This window comes from Pteropus medius, unplaced genomic scaffold (assembly GCF_902729225.1).
Source record: "Pteropus medius unplaced genomic scaffold, Ma_sr-lr_union100, whole genome shotgun sequence".
NCBI classification, from domain to species: Eukaryota; Metazoa; Chordata; class Mammalia; order Chiroptera; family Pteropodidae; genus Pteropus; species Pteropus medius.
This window is the reverse complement of record NW_024352784.1, coordinates 4,100,103-4,119,891: the sequence shown is the minus strand read 5'-3', so window position 1 is coordinate 4,119,891 and position 19,789 is coordinate 4,100,103. Positions and strand designations below refer to the sequence as shown.

Here is a 19,789-nt window from a genome sequence, read left to right as displayed (position 1 = left end):
TCAGCTTAGAACTTATGTTTGGTTGTCATGTTAGCTGTACCCACATCACACTTAGTTCTCATGTCTCCTTAGGCTCCTCTTGACTGTGACACTAACCTGTATCTTCTGCATCATGAACTAGGTTGCAAATCTGCTGAAAGCAACGGATTCTCTCATGCTGCAGATGTCTAATTTAAGGGAGGTTCCATAGTAGATTCAGAAGCCCTACTTCAGGAGGAATGGTGCTCTTTATCCCTTTCCCTACATCTGTGCTCAAGGACAGGCTCTATCTCTAATTTATTGTGCGACCTTTTTGCAAAGCTATTTTCTTATGTGGACCTCAGTTTCCCATCTGAGAAACGAGTTTGTTTTACATGTTTAAATCCTTTTTCTAGCACAGAAGGTGCCACCTAGAGTTGTCAACATCTGAGGAACAAAGGCTGGTAACGGAAGACCAAGGCAGGTCAAACCAAGGAAATATTGGGCTTATTACTAAGGAGGTTGCGAAGTGGGGGCGAGGGTGGGAGGAGGGGAGTGAGAAGGGTCGGGTGTGTGTGTGTGTGTGTGTGTGTGTGTGTGGTGTGACCTAGGTTCCACTTTGTGCATTTTGTAAGTCATTTCCTTCCTCTGAGCGTGTTTCCTCATCTGCAAAAATGTGGAGGCTTTGCTTCTTGTAGTTATGAAACTCCTGGGAGAAAAGAGCAGAGAATGTACCTAGTGTGAAGATTTATGATCAAAAGAAAATGAATAAGATGGGTAGGTTCACGGGTAAAGGGAGGATGTGAGGAATGCGAGGCAACGCTGAGGGCCCAGAATAGAAGAACCAAGTCCATATCTTAGGGCTCTCTGACTACACTTGTAATGGCTGTGTGCAATTCCTTTCATTCTGGCCTCACCTCCGCACACCCCTTCCTTTCAGGCTGCGACGCGCCACACTTCGCATGGCCGCCACCGTACAACGCATTCCACTGCGCGACATCCGCTCGCGTTCTCTAGCGCCGCTACCTCACTCCTTTGGTCTCTCCCGGTTGGCTCATCACGAAAGTGACGTATTCCACCCTCCTCCTTATTCCACCCCCGCAATTGCTCCGGACTCCGCCCGCCTCCTCCTTACTTCTGACGCGAGCCGAAACCAAACTTGCCGTCGTCTCCCCCGCGCGGTAGGAGACTGCAGAGCGGGTTAAACCAGAAAGGCCCTGGCAGTGGCGCGCACGCGCACGCACGCACGCACGCCGGCCGTCGGCGGGGCGGCAAGCTCGCGCCCGGGCTCGCCCCGCGCCGCGCCAGAGGCTCGCGCACTCAGCAGGTTGGGCTGCGGCGGCGGCAGCTGTGGGAGCTAAGGCACTGCGTGGTAGAGGTCCCAGACGTCTGCGGCTCTGGCTCCGCAACCCTTCGCCTCTCACCCGGGTTCTGAGAACCGAACGGCGCTAGCCTTGGGAACTCGTGGCTTCTTCCGACACCGCCCTCCTTCCTTTCCGAGCCGCGGGCCTAGCTCAGTGCCAGGCGACTCCGCAGGGAGGTGGCGGCGACGGCTGCCTGTCTGTGAAGAGCAGTCCTGTCCCCCAGCCTTGCTTCGCCGCCGGGCCCTACAGGGGCCGAGAGAGCCTGCCCTTCCCTTCGCCCTTTTGGTCAACTGGTTGGAATAGCGTCGGCACGGGAGGTCTCTGGACTGAGGCGGCGGCGGCGGCTCCATCATGTCCGCGGGCGGAGACTTCGGGAATCCGCTGAGGAAATTCAAGCTGGTGTTCCTGGGGGAGCAGAGCGGTGAGTGCGCGGCTCCCCCCACTCCTGGCAGCTGGCCGTGGCTTTCCCGCACCGTTTTCAGTGCGGCCTTTTCGTCCGCGGAGGCTCCTTGCCGGCCTCACCTTCGCGCTTCGTTCCACCCCCAGCCATTCCCCGGGTTCGCCGACCTCTCTTAGCCATCGATTCTTCTTTGCCTTGATCCATCGGTCGGGTTTTGACTTTGTCCCTGACTCCACGTTTCCATTCCCCGCATCCTGGCTCTCTTCCGTCGACCTGTCCTCCCCAGTCCCACCCCACCCACCCCTTGGCTCCTGTCCATCCCTTTTCTTCCTCTGGTCTCTCTTGTCTCACCACCCCAGCCTTCATGAGCCCCACCCTTATTCCTTGCTCTTATCTCAGTCGGTCAGCTCTGTGAGGCCCTTCTTGAGAAGCCCCCACTCCAAGGAACCGGTCTCTTCAACCTTGGGCAAAGAGGGTGGAATTTGGGCGTTGTTTTCCTCAGAGGCTTGAGGAAGTGTGGATCTAATGGACATGAAGGTCGTAGAAAATTCCTGAGTCGTTTTCACAGGGGTGGGGAATTAGTCTGGGTTATAGAGGATATATATCTGAATTGGAGGCGACTTGTGGATGGAGTGGTTGAGGGGTGAGAGGAGTGGCGACGGCACTGGAGATTTTTGCCCCTTGGATTAGGCCGTGGCTTGCTGGAAAACCTCATTTTCTTCTCTTTCATCTCTGACAATTCTTTTGGCAGTGTTGATGATTTTCTAATCTCTGCCAGATGCTATGTCATGATTCTTTTACTTGGAATTTTTTACATCTCACCTCTCCTTTTTCTTGTTTCAACATGAAGCAGTGTCTGATTCTCCTCGTGGTGCAAACAGGAATTACTGGGGAAACGTTATTCCATCTTTCCTTGAGTATTTTCCAATTATATATTTAGGATTCCTGTGAGAGAAGGCTTGAGAATTAATGAACATCTTTGGAGGATTTCCTTTGGGGTTAGGGATTATTGGAGTAGAGTAGGAATAGATCATCATCTAGTTTTTGAAATTAGATTTAAATGTGTAATACCGGTTCGGCTAAATGACTGTTATGCTTAATATTCGATAGTATCTGTTGAGAGAAATTCTCATTTACCTGGTTAGGCTTCTGTTGTCGCTGTAGTTTATATTAGATACAAGATCCTAATTCTGTGATGGCTGTCTCAAATTACTTCTTGTGGTAATTTCAAATTTTATGCTATATTACACAAACTTGACCCTTGGCAATTTAGAGATTATCATTCTTTGTTTTTCTCACACTTTCCATGACCATCTTTAAAATTTACACATTGAGAGATTAGTTTTTCCTAAGTCATCAAACATTGAATTACCCACTAGGTGTTTTAGGTTATAGAAAACATTCGTTATTTTTCTACTGGAAAGAAGATAACTGATATAAGTTGAGAGCTTTTGTTACTACCGTGAACTATTTGTACTCATTTGTAAGGCATTAAAGTAGGTTAATACTAGTTGCAAAATTGCTTTTAGTTAGACCTGAGAAATCATTTTTCTCCTTTCATACATAATCTTTCCCCCGTCCCGGCTTAGCAGGGAAAACTGTTGTCTTCTTTGAATTTTCCCGAAGTTAAGTATAAGCTTGTTTCTTTAAGTAACTTAGTAAGACCTAAGAGATTGATCTTGGTCCAGGTGTTTTATGGCAATTTCAAGACAGTGTCATACATAAAATATAGCCTATTTGTCATTATTGATAAATAGCATCTAAAGTGCTTGTTGTGTACTCTAGGGATGTTATTGTCTGCCTTATGTTGTGATACAAAGCTATTTAGTTTGCATGAAAAAATCCATTAATATCTGTCCTAGAAAGATTTTAGTATGAGATTTAGTATATAAGGATGTAATTAGTATCTGCAGGTTTCCTTTGAATTTCTTGAGTATTTATGTTCTAATTCACATAGCAGTGTTTTATGGCTTCTCATATCTTCCTTTCTTTGAGTCTTTAATAACCCCCCTCCTCCCCAATTCCGAAGCCACTGCAGAGTTTTTTAAATAGACTATTTTTTTTAAAAGTTTTAGATTAACAGAAAAATTGAGATGATCTGCAGAGGGTTGCCATATAGCCCCACCCAGTTTTCTCTATTATTAACATTTTACATTAGTATGGTACATTTATTACAATTGATGAACTGCTATTGATACATTATTATTAACTAAGTTCATAGTTTATTCAGATTTCCTTAGTTTTATCTTTTTCAGCATTCATTTCAGGTTACCACATTACATTTAGTTGTCAGGTCTACTTAGTCTCCTCTTAGAATTTTTTTTTAAGGATCGTTCACATGCTTTTTAACTCAGAATTGTGAGGTAAATTATCTTTTGAGGCTACTGTATTGCTAAGTAATGCCATCCAATAGCTTTGTCAGTGAAAGATCGATTTCTGTTTTCATGGTTAGTGTCTAGTTTTCTTGTGCATTAGCAAAGGTCTATAGAATCATGCCATCTTATTGTAACTAACTCTTCATGAATTATTTATTTCTAGGTTTTAGAATTATACAATCCAGCTTTCGAAGACTGATCTATGCCAAAGCTTTGTCTCCATAGTAGCATTTATCACATTTATAATTCTTATTTTTTATGTGTTTGTTTTTGTCTATTTCCCACATCAGAAAGCAAGTTTCATGATGATAAACTTTTTTGTGTTCATTGTATCCCCTGTGCCTAGCATAATGCCCAGTCGTTCCTAGTACATACTCAGAAATATTTGGTGAATAAATGATGATTGAAACTAGTGGTAATCAGAGATTACTACTTAATTTTACTAATCTTTGGCATAGTCTCTATCAATCATTGTTATGGTAAGTCTGCATTTTTTCCTTCTGCAATTAATAGTTTAACAGTAACATTTTATACGCTATTGGATTGTGTGCAGGGATATTGCAGATACTTAGGGGGCAGAGAACGCAATAATTTATAGCCCTCACCATTTCACTAAAAAAAAAACAAAAAACTTTTGAGTTGAGCAAAATTTATTTTATTAGAGTGATTGTTAAATTATTTGCTATTACTATAACACCTGAAAGTATGTCAAATGATATTAAAGACATGTCAGGAAACTGATTTGAAGTTAAGTCGACTTTCATTTAGCTTATCAAAAATTTAAGGTTCTGTGTTCTGTAATGAAGATAAGTTGTTTCACTACATGAAGTCTCAGATTAAGTTAATGACATTAGTATTAGTAATCTTCCTATAAACCCTAATGATTTCTTTATATTTTAGTGTAGTGTACATGGTTTAATAAAGGAATGTTGACATACACAATTTGAATCTGAAATGTCTTTGAGGAATCTCTTTTTTTTACTACCTGTTGCAATTGTCTTGAAATACAGAGACACTTTTAGGAATGTCATTATAGTTTACAGTGGAAGATATTACTGAAAACAAATTTTTGTGTTACAAATTAGGAAATGTAATCTAAGGGAGAAGCACATACCTGACCTAGTACTGCTGTTTTTTCACTCTATAGTACCTTTTTTTACATTAGTTCTTTTGAATTATAATATGCTAGGTAGGAGAAAAGTATCTTACTCTCAGAGATCATGAGTACAGAACAGTTTAGATTGGCTAAGATCAGTGATTTTAAACTTTTTCTTCTCAAGATTTGGTTATGCTCTTACAAATTGTTGTGTTTATGTGGTTTATATCAATATTTACTATATTGAAAGTTAACTGAGAAAATTTTAAAATGTTTGAGAAACTTAAAAATAATAGTATTAAGCCTATTACATGTTAACATAGTCATTTTTAATGAAAAAGAACTATTTTCCAAACGAAAATTTAGTGAGAGGGTGGCATTGTTTTACATATTTACAAATCTCTTTAATGTTTGACTTATTAGAAAATATCTGGATTCTCATAGCTGCTTCTGCATTTGATCTGTTCTAATATCACACGTCATGTAGGCTCTTGGAAACTCCAGTGTACATTCATGAGAGAATAAGAGTGGAAAAAATCCAAGTAACATCTTAATGTTATGAAAATGTTTTTGACCCCCCCAGGAGAGTAGTGGACCCCTCTGGAGGGGACCTGGGGATTGGAGGACCACACTTCGAGAGCTGCTGGGTTAGATGATAATCAAGCCAATTTGTACCTTGTAGCTTCATATTGCAAATTAGGACAGTCAAGGAGAATGTTTTCTATACCTTGTTTTGAAGCATTAAAATTAAACAGTGGAGTCTAGTGATTAATATCACAGTGTCTGGGTTTCATGTTTTAGCACTGGCCACTGACCTTGGGCAAATAATTTGACCTCTTTATGTTTCAGTTTCCTGACCTAAAAATAAAGATAATAGGACCTATCATATAAACTTATTGTGAAGATTAGTTACTAAGTATAAAACATTTAGAAGAGTGTCTGGTACATAGGAAGTTCTCAGTAAATTAACAAATGTTTACTGAAAACTGGTATTCTGTGAAATGGTTTGGTAGAGCCTACTCTTAAGAAATTCACATTTCATTGAGGAAGAAATCTATAATACTTGATACAGTATAGTGTGATGAGTGTAACAGCTTCGAAAAGTAGAGTTAAAAGGTACAGAGAAGTGTCAGGAGCATGGAGTTTCAGGGAAAGCACATTATAAATATGACTAATAGTTTAAGCATGTTTTAGTTGAAAATCTTTAATAAGAGCATTCTATAGTTGGGAAGTCATCTAATCCATTTATCTTAAGGCTTTTCCTCTAACTTTATGTGTAATAGGTAATAAAAAGACATATTTTTCAAATCAAAATTATATAAAAAGGTATATTGTGAGAATAGTTACTACCATGCCTGGTTCTGTGACTCCATTTCTCATCCCACCCCTCCTCTTTAGTAATTTTATATATATATATATAAAGTTATATATATAATATATATATATTCTTGTGTTCTGGGATTTATGCAGACACAAGCAAATATATAATTTCTTATTCTCCCTTACATAAGGTGAATCAGACTTTATTCTGCACCTTGCTTTTTTTTACTTAATACTATATCATAGAGATTTTTTTATATTGATACAGAGAGCTTTCCCATTCTATTTTTTAAAATAAAATTTTTGTTTTAGAATAGTTTTAGATTTACAGAAAAATTGCAAAGATAAAACAGAGAGTTCCCATATACCCTATACCCAGTTTCTTCACTAACATCTCACATGTCCATTTGTCACAATTAATGAACCAAAACAAAGTCCACGTTTTATTTAGATTTCTTTAGTTTTATCTAATATCTTTTTTCTGTTCCAGAATCCCACCTAGAATACTACATATGATTTCGTTGTTAGATCTCCTTAGGCTGTTCTTGGCTATGACAGTTAAACCGGACCACTCTTAAGTTACTTCATCGTATATCTCCAGGAAAACACATTTTGTAATTTTTAATATCAAACTTTCCTATTCTGAAATCTCAAATCTATTTTCATGCTATATTTAAAGCTTTTCTTCTTGAGGAGACAGTATATAGTGATAAAGACAGCTCCAGAGACACTTAGGCTGTGGTTCTAATCCTGACCCCAATGTTTACGGTGACCTTGGACAGTTTATTTAAATTTACTAAGCTCTTTTCTAATATGGTAATACTAACCTAGCAGTGTTGTTTTCCCCGTTCTCTATAGATAACCATCCATTTTGGTTAGATCAGTATTTAATCTTTACATTATTAATAGGTAAGTGATAGTCACAACTGAGCTGGCAAGTAACTGATTATTGTACCCTTGCATATCTTTTCCTCATGTCACTATTTTTCTCGGCATTTTTCTTTTGCTTAATTTATACCCATATCATTCATTTACCCCCAAACTCTTCACCAACAGTGTAAATTGCCTTAGTATATAAGAATGGATCAGGTTTTTTTCTCAGTTTGATCTCTTTGGGACATATCTCCCAGAACTTTTGACCTATTCTAATTTGTACTAGCTACCCTCCATGTTAGTGTACAGCTGTCAACCCGGTTATGTACCTTTACCGTCATTTTGAAGATTTCCTTCTCTTGTGTTGAATGGATTCCTTGTTTTTTAGGTAAGCATTTTTTCTTCTTGGTTTACTCCTTCATCACATTGAACATATATTCCAGTAAAAAGCTTCCTAATAAAGGGAAGATGGAAGGAAGTTTTTTGAGGCCTTGTATATCTGAAAAATGTATTCGTACAATCCTCACACTGGAAGTTTGGCAGTGGTTAGAATTCTAGTTTGGATATATTCCTCCTCCAGAAGTTTGAAGACAATGTATTGCCTTGTAGATTCTAGTGTTGCCATTATGACTTGGTCTTTTGATCTTTTGTAATGATATGTCTATTTTCACTTTATGTGCTGAGTAATTGGTATATAAGTCCTTTCATACTGGAAACTTAAGTTCTTAAATTTCAGGAAATTTTCTTAACTAGAACAATAACTTCTCCATTTTTAGTTCTTTCTGGAATTTTTTTAGACTTCTGGATTGATCCTCTAATTTTGTCTTATCTAGCCTCTTTTTCATTTCTTTATGTTTAATTCTAAGAAGATTTTCTTTCTTCCAACCTATTAAGTGTTTTTCTTCTTATTCAGACTGTACAACCTGCTTCAGTGATCACAGCCCACAGGTGGGGGGCTGGGCAATGGTTCGAGGCTACAGTTTCTTTGGCATTGGTCAATTATGAGAGGCCCATGGAGATCCTGTTAAGTTTTATTTCTGTTGTCATTTTAGTTTCAAAGAGCTCATCTGTTTTCCTTGACTGTAGCATCTTTTTGATATCAGTATCTTCTCATTATTTGAGGATATTAATGGGATATATGACTTTCTTCCCAATACTGTTTTTTTTCTGTAAATTGCTTTTCACCTGTTTCTTGTTTGATGCCCTCAAAAAACTAGTATTTCTTGGCTCTCTGCTTCTATTTAAGAGTTGAGTACTAAAATTTGACTTGAAGCTCTTGCGTAGTAGGTTTATGGGGCTTCTTTGTAGGAGTCTTTGGCTGAGTTCTTTCTGGGGAGTCTTTGATTTAAGGTCTTTAAAATCTTTTTGCTGGTCAGATTTCCTAAAGAAGAATTATTCAATGTCTTGCTGGAGAGGATAAGCTTGGTTCCAGCTTGCTTGGAAGTGAATGGAGAGAGTGTTTGAAGATAATATAGAGTAAGTAGATTTAATTTCTTTGTTTTTAATACTGTTTGTACCCTAACCCTCACTTGTACCTTGTATTGCCCAGTCCAGAAACCCTTTGTTTTCCTTTCTTATATCATAATCCTCCAGTCTTCTGATAAGGTGGGAAAGGGACCTGGCTGTGTGGAATAGGGGAAGGGATGTGAGAGAATATCAGTCTAGTTTTTAAACAGACTTTTATCCATTCTTTTCATTTGTAGTACCACCTTTACCCTTATTTCTAGATGTACGTGTGGTGCCAGTTCCCAAGCCATTTGGGGGTTCTCTGGCACTAATTTGATTATTCCTCAGCTTTTCCCATTATCAGTTTATTTTTTTAAGTTTAAAATTTTTAGCTTCCAATTACAGTTGACATTTAATATTATATTAGTTTCAGGTGTATAGCACAATCGTGTAGCATTTGTATAACTTACCAAGTGATCTCTCTAGGTAATCTCTAGTACCCACCTGGCACCATACATAGTCATTACAAGTTTATTTACCCTATTCCCTATATTGTACTTTACATCCTCGTGACTGTTTTGTAACTGCTAACTTAAACATCTTAATCCTTCACCTTTTTTAACCAGCTCTGCAACACCCCTATCTAGCAACTATCAGTTCTCTGTATCTGTGAGTCTGTTTCTGTCCGTTTTTTTGTTTATTTTGTCTTAGATTCTGCATATAAATGAAATCATAGGATGTTTTTCTTTTCTCTGACTTATTTCTGATAGTATAATACCCTCTAGGTCCATCCATATTGTCGCAAATGGTAAGATTTCATTCTTTTTTTTTTATAGCCTAGTAATATTCCATTTTATGTATGTATGTACCACATATTCTTTATCCATTTGTCTATTGATAGACACTTAGGTAGTTTGCATATCTTGGCTATTGTAAATAATGTTGCAATGAACATAGGGATGCATATCTTTTTGAATTAGTATTTTGGATTTTTTCAGACAAATACCCAGAGTGGAATTGCTGGATGATAAGGTAGTTCTATTTTTAATTTTTTGAGGAACCTCCATACTGTTTTCTATAGTGGCTGCACCAATTTGCAGTCCTACCAACAATGCACAAGGGTTCCCTTTTCTCTACATCTTTGGCGACACTTGTTAATTTATTGATGATAGACATTCTGACAGGTGTGAGATGATACCTCATTGTGGTTTTAATTTGCATTTCTCTGATGAAAAGTGACATGGAACATCTTTTCATATGTCCATTGGCTATCTCTGTATGTCCTCTTTGGAGAAATGTCTATTCAGATCTTTTGCCTATTTTTTTTAAAAGAGTGGGTCCAAGATCCTGTTTTAATTTCTAGGGCCAGCATTTTTCTTTTTTCTTTTTCTTTTTTTTTAATTAAAATTTCTTTAACGGTGACATTGGTTGACGAAATCCAGTAAGTTTCAGGTATACAATTCAACACTAAGGCATATATATATATTGCATTGTGTGTTCTCCAGCCACAGTTAGATTTCTTTCTGTCACTTTTTACTTTTTGCATGTATCTGTCTAGTTTTCCCAGTACTATTTATTGACGAGACTATCTTTATCTCATTATATATTCTTGCCTCCTTTGTCATAGATTAATTGACCATATAGGCATGATTTTACTTGTGGGCTCTCTATTCTGTTCTGTTGATCTATGTGTCTGTTTTTATTCTGCTGTTTTGATTACTGTAGCCTTGTAGTATAGTTTAATTACCAGGTAACATGATACCTCTGACTTCATTCTTCTTTCTCAAGTTTGCTGTGTCTATTTGAGGTCTTTATGGTTCCATGTAAGTTTTAGGATTATTTGTTCTAGTTCTATGAAAAATGCTATTGGTAATTTGATAGAGATTGCATTAATTTATAGATTGCTTTGAGTAGTATGGACGTTTTAATAATCTTCCTACCCATGGGCATGGTATATGCTTCCATTTATTTGTATCTTTAGTGTCTTAAAATTTTCAAAACAGGTCTTTTACATCCTTGGTTAAATTTATCCCTAAGTATTTTACTTTTTTATGCAATTTTAAATGGGTTTATCTACTTAATTTCTCTTTGATAGTTTGTTATTGGTATATAAAAATGCAACCAAGTTCTGAATATTAATTTTGTATCCTGCTACTTTACTGAATTCATTTATAAGTTCTAATAGTATTTTGGTAGAATCTTTAGGGTTCTCTGTATATAGAATCATGTTATCTGCAAATAATCACAGTCTTACTCTTTTTTCCAATTTGGACAACTTTTATTTCTTGTCTAATTGCTGTGGCTAGAACTTCCAATATTGTGTTGAATGAAGGTGGTGAAAGTGGACATCCTTGTTTTGTTCCTGATCTTAAGGAGAAAATACTTTTAGCTTTTCCCCATTGAGTATGATGTTTGTTACCTGTAAATTTGTTATATGTGCCTTAATTATGTTGAGTGATTTTTTAAAATTAAGTGATAATAAGTAAGCATCGCTGTTATTCTGTCCTGCATTTGTGAGATTGCATAAAACTTTGCCTAGACACCCCATATAGACTTCTCTTTGAGATGAAGTCCAAACTTTTCTGCCTTAGTTAAAGCCTTTCATAGTCTGGCTTCTACTCTTTATCTCTAACCTTATGCGTCGTATTCATCTTTACCTGTTATTGTTGGGCAGATATTTTTAAAGTTTTTAAAAATATCATTAAGGTGTTACATGCTATACAAAACATTTCTTTACTTTTTAAAGCTTCTATTTTAAGAATCATAGATTCTTAGTATATCCATTTAACAGATGTCCACCTTGTGCCTGGCTTAGAGCCAAGGATATAGTTGTTAACAAGTCAGATGTAATCTCTCTTTTCTTACTGCCTACAGTCTAGCAGGGAGCATTGAGGTAGCTTTAAATATTTTACATTGCTCTGTACCTTCTAGCCTGTATTTTCGGACCTCCCCTTCAATCCATCTACATTGATATCAGAGTGAACTTTATAAAAATCAAAGTTAATTCCTTCTGTTAAAAACAAAAACATTGTGAATGTACTTAATACCACTGAATTATACACTTAAAATGGTTGAAATGGTAAATTTTTACGATATGTATAGTTTAAATTATTTTTAAACTAAGAAAACCCTACCATTGTATTTTTTTAATCACTTTTAGAATAAAATCTAAAATCTTTCCAAATGATCTACATAGCCCACGCTACATTATATTGCTCCTCTCCACCTGTCCATCCTTAACTTGAACTACCACGTCTCTCTTTTTCAGCCATACTGGCCTTTTTTCCCTGTTGTAAATCTTCACTGGTCTCCATCTTGTTATATACTCCTCTTCCTCTTTGTCTGGTTAACTTTAGCTTATCCTTTAAGTTTCAGCTTCAAGTCACTTCTTCAAAGAAGCGTTTGCTGACTTCCGCAGTGTAGTTTAGGTTCCCAAAATTCTTTATGCTCTCAGCACTGTGTATTTCTCCCTGCTGCCTTTAATATACTTGTAATTATTTATATATTAAAATTTCTGTGTTCTGTTTGATTTGTAAGTTCCACAAGGGCAATGTTTATGAATTTCTTATTCGTAGCTGTATTTTAAGCACATTGCACAGTGCTTGGCATAAAGCAGGAGCTTACTAAATATTTTGGATAAGTAAATTATTTATTATTTTTACCCTACTTAATTTCAAAAAGACCTTGAGATTGCTCATGATAACAACTACACATATTAGAGGATAATTAAAGGAAAAACAATAAAACAAAACGAAAAAGCCTAACTTGGGAGGAGAAAGGTTGGATATGCTGAGTATCTGGGATGAAGCTGAAGAGTCAGTGGCTCAAGTTGAAGAAAATGATGATTCAGTAAAGGTCATTGGATTTATCAGGGAGTAATCAGTAATTTTTAAAAAGCAGTTTCAATATAGTTTTGGATTGTCCAGAAAGATTCAAAAGTAGGCAGTAAGTATAAATGGTACATTCGAAAACTGAGTTTGTGACTTAACCAAATACATTTCTGGGTTTTTAAAATATTATTTAACCTCTTTGTTATGGAAACTTTTAAACATAAAGAAATACAGAGAATAGCATCTTGAACTCCCAAAACTGTTACTCAACTTCAATTCATGACTTGTTTCATCAGTAGCACATATCCCCCCTACCCACCAACCTCTATCCTGCACTAAAGTGGTTTGAAGCAGTCCCATATATACTGTAATTGCAAATATTTTGTTATAACTGCTAAAATATGAGGACCTTCTTATTGGTATGTTCCTGACACTCATGGACATAGTTGCCCACAGAGGCTTTTATTTTGGGATACTTTCCATTACATATTTTTGAGATTTAGTATTTCAGGATCTCTAGATCATTGCTATCCAGTTGAACTTTCTGCAGTGAGAGAATTGTTCTGTATTTGTGCTGTTTATTATGGTGATGGCTGCTGCGACTGGGGAACTGATTTCTAAATTTTCATTTTAATTCATTTTAATTTCAGTAGTCTCATGTGGCTAATTAATCATTTATCTAGCCTTAACCCTTGTCTTAAAATGGAAGAATATCCCTTCAGAAATTTATGCATGTGCACCTTAAATTATGTACATAATCAAGGTGAATTAAGTTGATTATAATAAGGAAATAGAGAATGCGATCTCTCAGAGAATTAGATTGATTTTAGCCCACATCTGGACTAAAGATATCTCTTTGATGATATTTAAAGCTGCACAAAATCTACTCTTTGGTCTTTTAGATCTCTGTTTTTAGTGTCTAGCATAGTGTCCTTCACATAGGTGACCATAAAATACTGACTCTGTCCAGTTATTAGGAAGCTGAATAAATAGGTTTTCTCTCTCTTCTTTAGGAAGGTTACAGAAGCATCATCATATTGACATTAATAGGAAAAAACTAGATGACTACTAAAGTTACTGCTTATTTATAAACCTTTTATATTTGTTTATCAAGTTGTCTAATGTGGAACATTTCTTTTCCTTTGGCCTGTGAAGCTATTATAGTTATGTGATACTGGGAAAAAGTCCTGGAGCAGGAGTTAGGAAAACTGAACTATGGTTGATGCTCTGCCACGTTATAAATTATGTGCTCTTAAAGAGTTCACTTTAACCTCTATATGCCTCAGTTTCCTCATATGTAAAATGAAAATAATCTCCCCTCGCCACCTCCTGACACCATATAGTGTGGCCTGCATAAATGGTGCTCTATAGAGAGACTTACTGTCAGCACCCTCTCACATATTTCTACCTATTTAATACAGAGCTTTCAGAAATTGAAATTGAAATTGTTTAGTAGTGTTTTTGTTTGGTTTGGTTTTTAATTTTCATGAGAGTTTATTTGAGCCAAACCGATGACATATGCCAGAGAGCAAGATCTCAAATGCTTCCTGGAGTATGTTTAGTTTTAAATAAAGCATTCCTTTTGTACTCTCAGAATTCTTCAGTTGAACTTATTTTCCTCTCCAAAACATACATTTATTTTCAAAATCTCTGATCTTGTGATAATTACAGTCTTTTATGTAGAACAGTCTAAGTAGTTATTTCAATCTCAATCTGATATTTTAAATATTGTGATGACTATTTTTCAGAATTTTTACATTTTTGCTTTGTTGTGGGTTGAGTTGTATCCTTCTCAAATTCATATGTTGAAATTTAACCTCTAGTACCTCAGATACAATAAGTTAAGATGAGGTCATACTAGGGTAGGATGGGCCCCTATATAGTATGACTGGTGTCCTTGTAAAAGGGGAAATTGGACATAAATGTATGCAGAGAGAATGCCATGTGAACATCAGAGCAGAAATCAGAGTGATGTTTCTTACACCAAGGAATGCAAAGGATTGCCAGCAAACTACCAGAAGCTAGGGAAGAATCTCAGAAGAGATTCTTCTTACAGCCCTCAGAAGGAACCTCTGTCAGTATGTTGATTTTGGATTTGTAGCCTCCAGAACTGTGAGACAATAAATTTCTGTTGTTTAAACTATTCAGTTTGAGGTATTTTATTGTAGTAGCTCTAGCAAACTAATACAGTGCTTAACATTCCTTTGCAACCAAATATAAAACTTCATGTGCTCCTGACAACTGTGATGGATAATGTGTATTTCCTGTCCAACTCAATTTTTTGAATAGTCAAACTACCTTAATTTTGTGAGTGAATGTCATAAGTACTTTACAATGTAACTAATTTCTTAAAACAAACTCTGCTAGCTCCTTGGAGAAGTGATTGACTTCAGGGCTGGGGTGGGGAAAATACAAAATAATCCTGAAGCATCTTCTGACATCAGAAATCAAGGAAGTGTTTAAGAAAGGGTGGGAGCATGTTAAAAGGGCATAGAAGCCAGTGTGAAAGCTCTCAATAGGGAAAATTGGAATAATTTGAGCAACAAATAAATGATGATATTGGATAACTCAGAATTAAGATATCCATGAATCCATGCTTAAGTAAATAAATAACATTAAAAATAAGTAAATAGAAGTCCTCTTTACTACAAAAGAATTCCCTGTGGAATACCACAGTAATATTTACTGCAGGCAAGATCGATTTGATGAACGCTAAAATTAGTGGGCAAAATTTTGAGAAGACATTTTTAAAAAGAGGAAAACTAAGTTTATGGTAGAGAAACTCTGTAGCGATCGCTATGACCAAGTGATCAAGGTTAGCATCATTAGAATTAAGACATGAATATGACATTATGTACACCCTGTTAACCTGAGAAAGATACATTAGTTCTGTGATAGTTTTGCCTAAAATGCATGACTTGAATCTAAGGAGAAAACACAAATCTAAATTGAGGGACATTATACAAAACAAAACAACACAACTGACCAGTATTCTTCGAAAGTATCAAGGTCATGAAAACAAGGAAAGACAAGAAATATTACATATGAGAAGAGACTAAGGAGGCATGACAACTAAATGTGGGATCCTGGGTTGGCTCTTGGGACAGAAAAAGGGCATTTAGTAGAAAAACTGGTGAAACCCCAAAGTTCTGTAGTTTAGTTAATTGCATTGTATTATTTTTAATTTCAAAGTTTTGATAATTGTGTTATGGGATGTTATCGTTAAAGGAGGTTGAATAAAAGGTATACTGGAATTCTTTGTACTATTTTTGTAACTTCTGTGAGCTTAAAACTATTTCTAAATAAAAAGTTAAAACAGTTCTATAAGATAGGTACTAAAATTACTCCCATTTTACCATGAGGAAATGGAGGCACAGAGAGGTTAAGTAACTTGTCCTAATTATATATGATTAGTAAGTGGTCAAGCTGGAATTTCAATTCAGCTATCTGATTCTAGAGCTCCAGTGCAAAAACACTAAACTAGATTGCATATCCTCAGTAAATTTTGTATAGGTGGAATATATGCAGAAAGTATGGTATACTTAAGTTTTCCTCAAACCGTAAGAGTGAAAAAACTGTAATCACTTCCAGAAAGTTGAGGTACATGGATTAAATCTGTTAGTTAAGGTAAGTAGTTCTCAGGTATTTCACAGTACTGGATTTTGTAATTTATATGACAGAATTCTCAATACATGTAGTTTACAGTTAAGAATAGATGGATGAGAAAATTAGTTTTTGGTAAGTTCAATGGCTTTGATAAAATTCGTTAATGATTATCTTACCCTGCTACTGAGTTATCAGAATTATTTCAAAATGCTGTTTATATACAAGGAAAATCAGGTTCCTTTAATCATGGAATTAAAATGTTATATTCAGATGAGAATTTTTTAGTCTCACCTAAAGGGGAAAAGTAAAACTGAAAGAAGTCATTAGATTTGTAATGATATCCTATAGAAAATATAATAGCTACTTTGTAATTGTAAGATTTGAAGAAGACTAAAATGTTTATGCCAAATCATGAAACATAGTGAATTTACGTAAGATATATGGGAGAATTTCCTGGCTGAAAAGGTTGTAGAAATTTTAAAGTGGGTTATGAAATCACTTGGAGAATATTTTCCTTTTTTAAATAGAAAGCTAATTTCTTGGAAGAGCCTAGGAGTGCTCAGGCAGAACCAGGTATATACCTACAGTACTCATTAGATCTTATTTTGTGTTCTATAGAATCATATTTGTTGATAATTAACTATTCTTGTTTGCTAATTTTAGTTGGTCTTGTCTCAGTATAAGCTTTCTTTTGTCAGAACTTCTTGATGATTTATATTGTATTACATAAACCAATTAAGTGGTATGGATAAATGTGAGATGTATGAGGCTGCTGCCAACCTTAACATGGCATACTGTTTTACAGCAAACTTTTTATAAGTCAAAAGAGTACACTCTTTTGAAAACAATAAAAAATGTGGTATAATAAATACATAAACCAGTAACAGTCATTTATTATCATTATCAGCTATTATGTACTGAACATAATCGTGTATGCTATACTCTTATACAACTTGGCAATGCAGTAGGTTTATTTATACCAGCGTGACCACAAACACATGAGTGATGTGTTGCACTACTGCATTAGGATGGTTACAGTGTCACTAGGCGATAGGAATTTTTCATCTTTATTATAGTAATCTCGTGGGACCACTGCTATATGCGATCATCTTTGACCAAAATGTTATTAGGTAGCACATGACTGTATTTGGATTTAAAATAAATCTACTGTCTTCTTAATGTGCTTTCTTTTTGCCCTGGACAGTTCTCTTTCTCTTTTTGTATTATTTGAATTCATCGTCTTTTAAAAATCATTTCATATTTATTACTTTATTGGGAAGTTATACATTTTTTTTCCTTTTATTTAGTGGTTGCCGTAGAAGTTGTAGCATACAGCCATGACTTATAAAACTCTACAGTTAGTTGATTCCTTTTCCATTGTGGACAATGCAAGGATCTTAGAACTCTTAACTCCTGCCTTTACTTACTATGTGTATTTTAGTTGTATGTATAAAACTATGAGATGTCATTGTTTCAAACGATTTAGATTTTTTAATAAGGAAAACTTTATTGAAGTACAGCATATAGAAAAGCATACAAGTCATAAGTGTATAGTCTGAATTGAGAAAATTTGGTAGTCATATTCCCATACTTATGAAAGTTATTTCTTACTATAAATTTGTAAATTGGCTTTCTGGTTTTGTTTATTTTATTTTATTATTTTATTTTTAGGTGAGGCAACCCTTGGTTGACCTCACAGATTGCAAGGACCTTGTCAGCTTACAATCTCTTATTTCATTTTTTACACCTACAGCACTTGGTCTTAGATGATCTCCCATCCAAGTACTAACCAAGCCCGACCCTGCTTAGCTTCCGTTATCAGACGGGATCGGGCTTGTTCAGGGTAGCATGGCCATAGACAATGCTTTCTGGTTTTAAAACCTCAATTTCCTGAGGTTTATTATAAGTATTTACCTATGAGACTATATCTACTTTCATTTTTCCAAGAATGCAAGGCTGTGTGCCAGACTCTGGACTGCCTTAGTAGTGAATGCTGTCTACTTGTTAAAGTGTTTTTTTCATTGTTTATTTAGTGCCAGTCAGAGCCTGGCACTGAGTAATAGATCCATGAGCAAAGATAGATGAGGTTTCTGTTCTGCATCTTACCCTTTGTAAGTAGGGGAGGTAAACAGTAAATAAATGCACTAACAAGATTATTTGAGATATGTTATATTACCAGTTTTTCTTATTTTTCCACATAAATAAAATGGATCAAGCTTTTCCTTATGTTAATTTTTACACTTAGACTTAAAGTTTTTGAATAATGTTAATGTAAAATGAGTCTCATGTTAGTACTTATTTTGAACTTGCTACTGGACTGTTCTTTGAGGATACAAATTATTTCTGACTCATCTCTATTTTTAAGATAAATTCATGGATGGATGTTGACTTTGTCGTAGGAATAAAATAAAAGCCCTGCTGCCATCTAAAATACCGATAGAAATACAATCTTAGGCCGAAAGTAATTTTGAAAGTTAATTTAGTTTTCCTTTCCTTCAGGCAGAACCATATCTGATTCTGAATTTATAAGTTCATAATGTAACCAGGAAAGAAAAATTCCACAAAATTAGGTTACATGAGCAATATCTGAGAGGCTCAAGGTACATGTTATGCTCAAATAATAAATAATAGCTTTCCATCATTGTCAAATAAAGTTTATGTTTGGCAAGGATAGGAAATGACACCAGAAGGCTAGGCTCAAGTTTGATTGTAAGGGTCCTTGAATGCCTGCTAAGGATTTTTAACTTTGGCCTGTGGATACTGGGGAATCTTGGAATGTTCTATAAGTTGAAGAAGAATACTTCTGGCAGCATAGAAGCTGCGTGCTTTGCACAGTGGTTTCTTCTCATGTTCACTCTTGTACACGTGTATGTTAGTCTTTTTCAGTGGATTGTAAACTCCGTTGTGGTCAGGGCCTTACTCATTTTTGATTTTCATTTTCATCCCCCAACCTCCGTGTTCCTTAGCACTTAGTAGTTTCAGAATGAAGTAAGAAATAAATAGTAGTCACAAGTGTTAAAATATTTGTTTACTTGTTATTTATCTTTAAGAGTAGCCAGTGGGGTCTTTATCTTTATACGAATATTTTTTCTGTCTTCGTCTCTTACGTAGGTAAATACTTTTTTTGTTTTTTACTTTGGTTGTCTCCATCATTCTGGAAACATATACTATAGCTCTAATGCCTTTAACAAATACTATTGTAAAGGAATAAAGCGGCTTTATTAAAAACTTTTGAGCCGTAGATGTGAAATTACTTACTTTAACAAATAATCTATACAACCACTCATTCTCCTCATTTTTTAATTTGATTGTACAAGTGTAGTTGAAGTTTTGCTTGCTTGTTTTTACTTTTGGAGAAACAGTATTCAATTTACTTCTTTAGGGAAAGGCTATTTTACTAAACTTTGCCGTCGTTACCTGGGTTAGCTACATTTAAAGTAGCACTAGCTTGGTTTACTTGGTTCTCTGTTTTGCTATAGTATTGCATCACCTAGGTGAGACATCTTGGATATGATATTGCA

The 19,789-nt window shown here is 35.8% G+C and overlaps 1 protein-coding gene across 2 annotated transcripts in view; it reads left to right on the top strand.

Annotated features, from left to right (window-relative positions):
• The first annotated feature begins 1,237 nt into the window (after positions 1–1,237).
• The window catches only part of RAB6A (RAB6A, member RAS oncogene family), a 59,773-nt gene continuing 41,221 nt past the window's right edge, over positions 1,238–19,789 (top strand). The window contains exon 1 of one of the 2 annotated variants that reach the window (XM_039848016.1): positions 1,238–1,743. In XM_039848016.1, coding sequence (XP_039703950.1) covers positions 1,674–1,743 — 70 coding nt within the window. In that variant the 5' untranslated portion in view covers positions 1,238–1,673. The remainder of the gene's footprint in view (positions 1,744–19,789) is intronic. The other variant, XM_039848015.1, reaches the window with a different exon arrangement.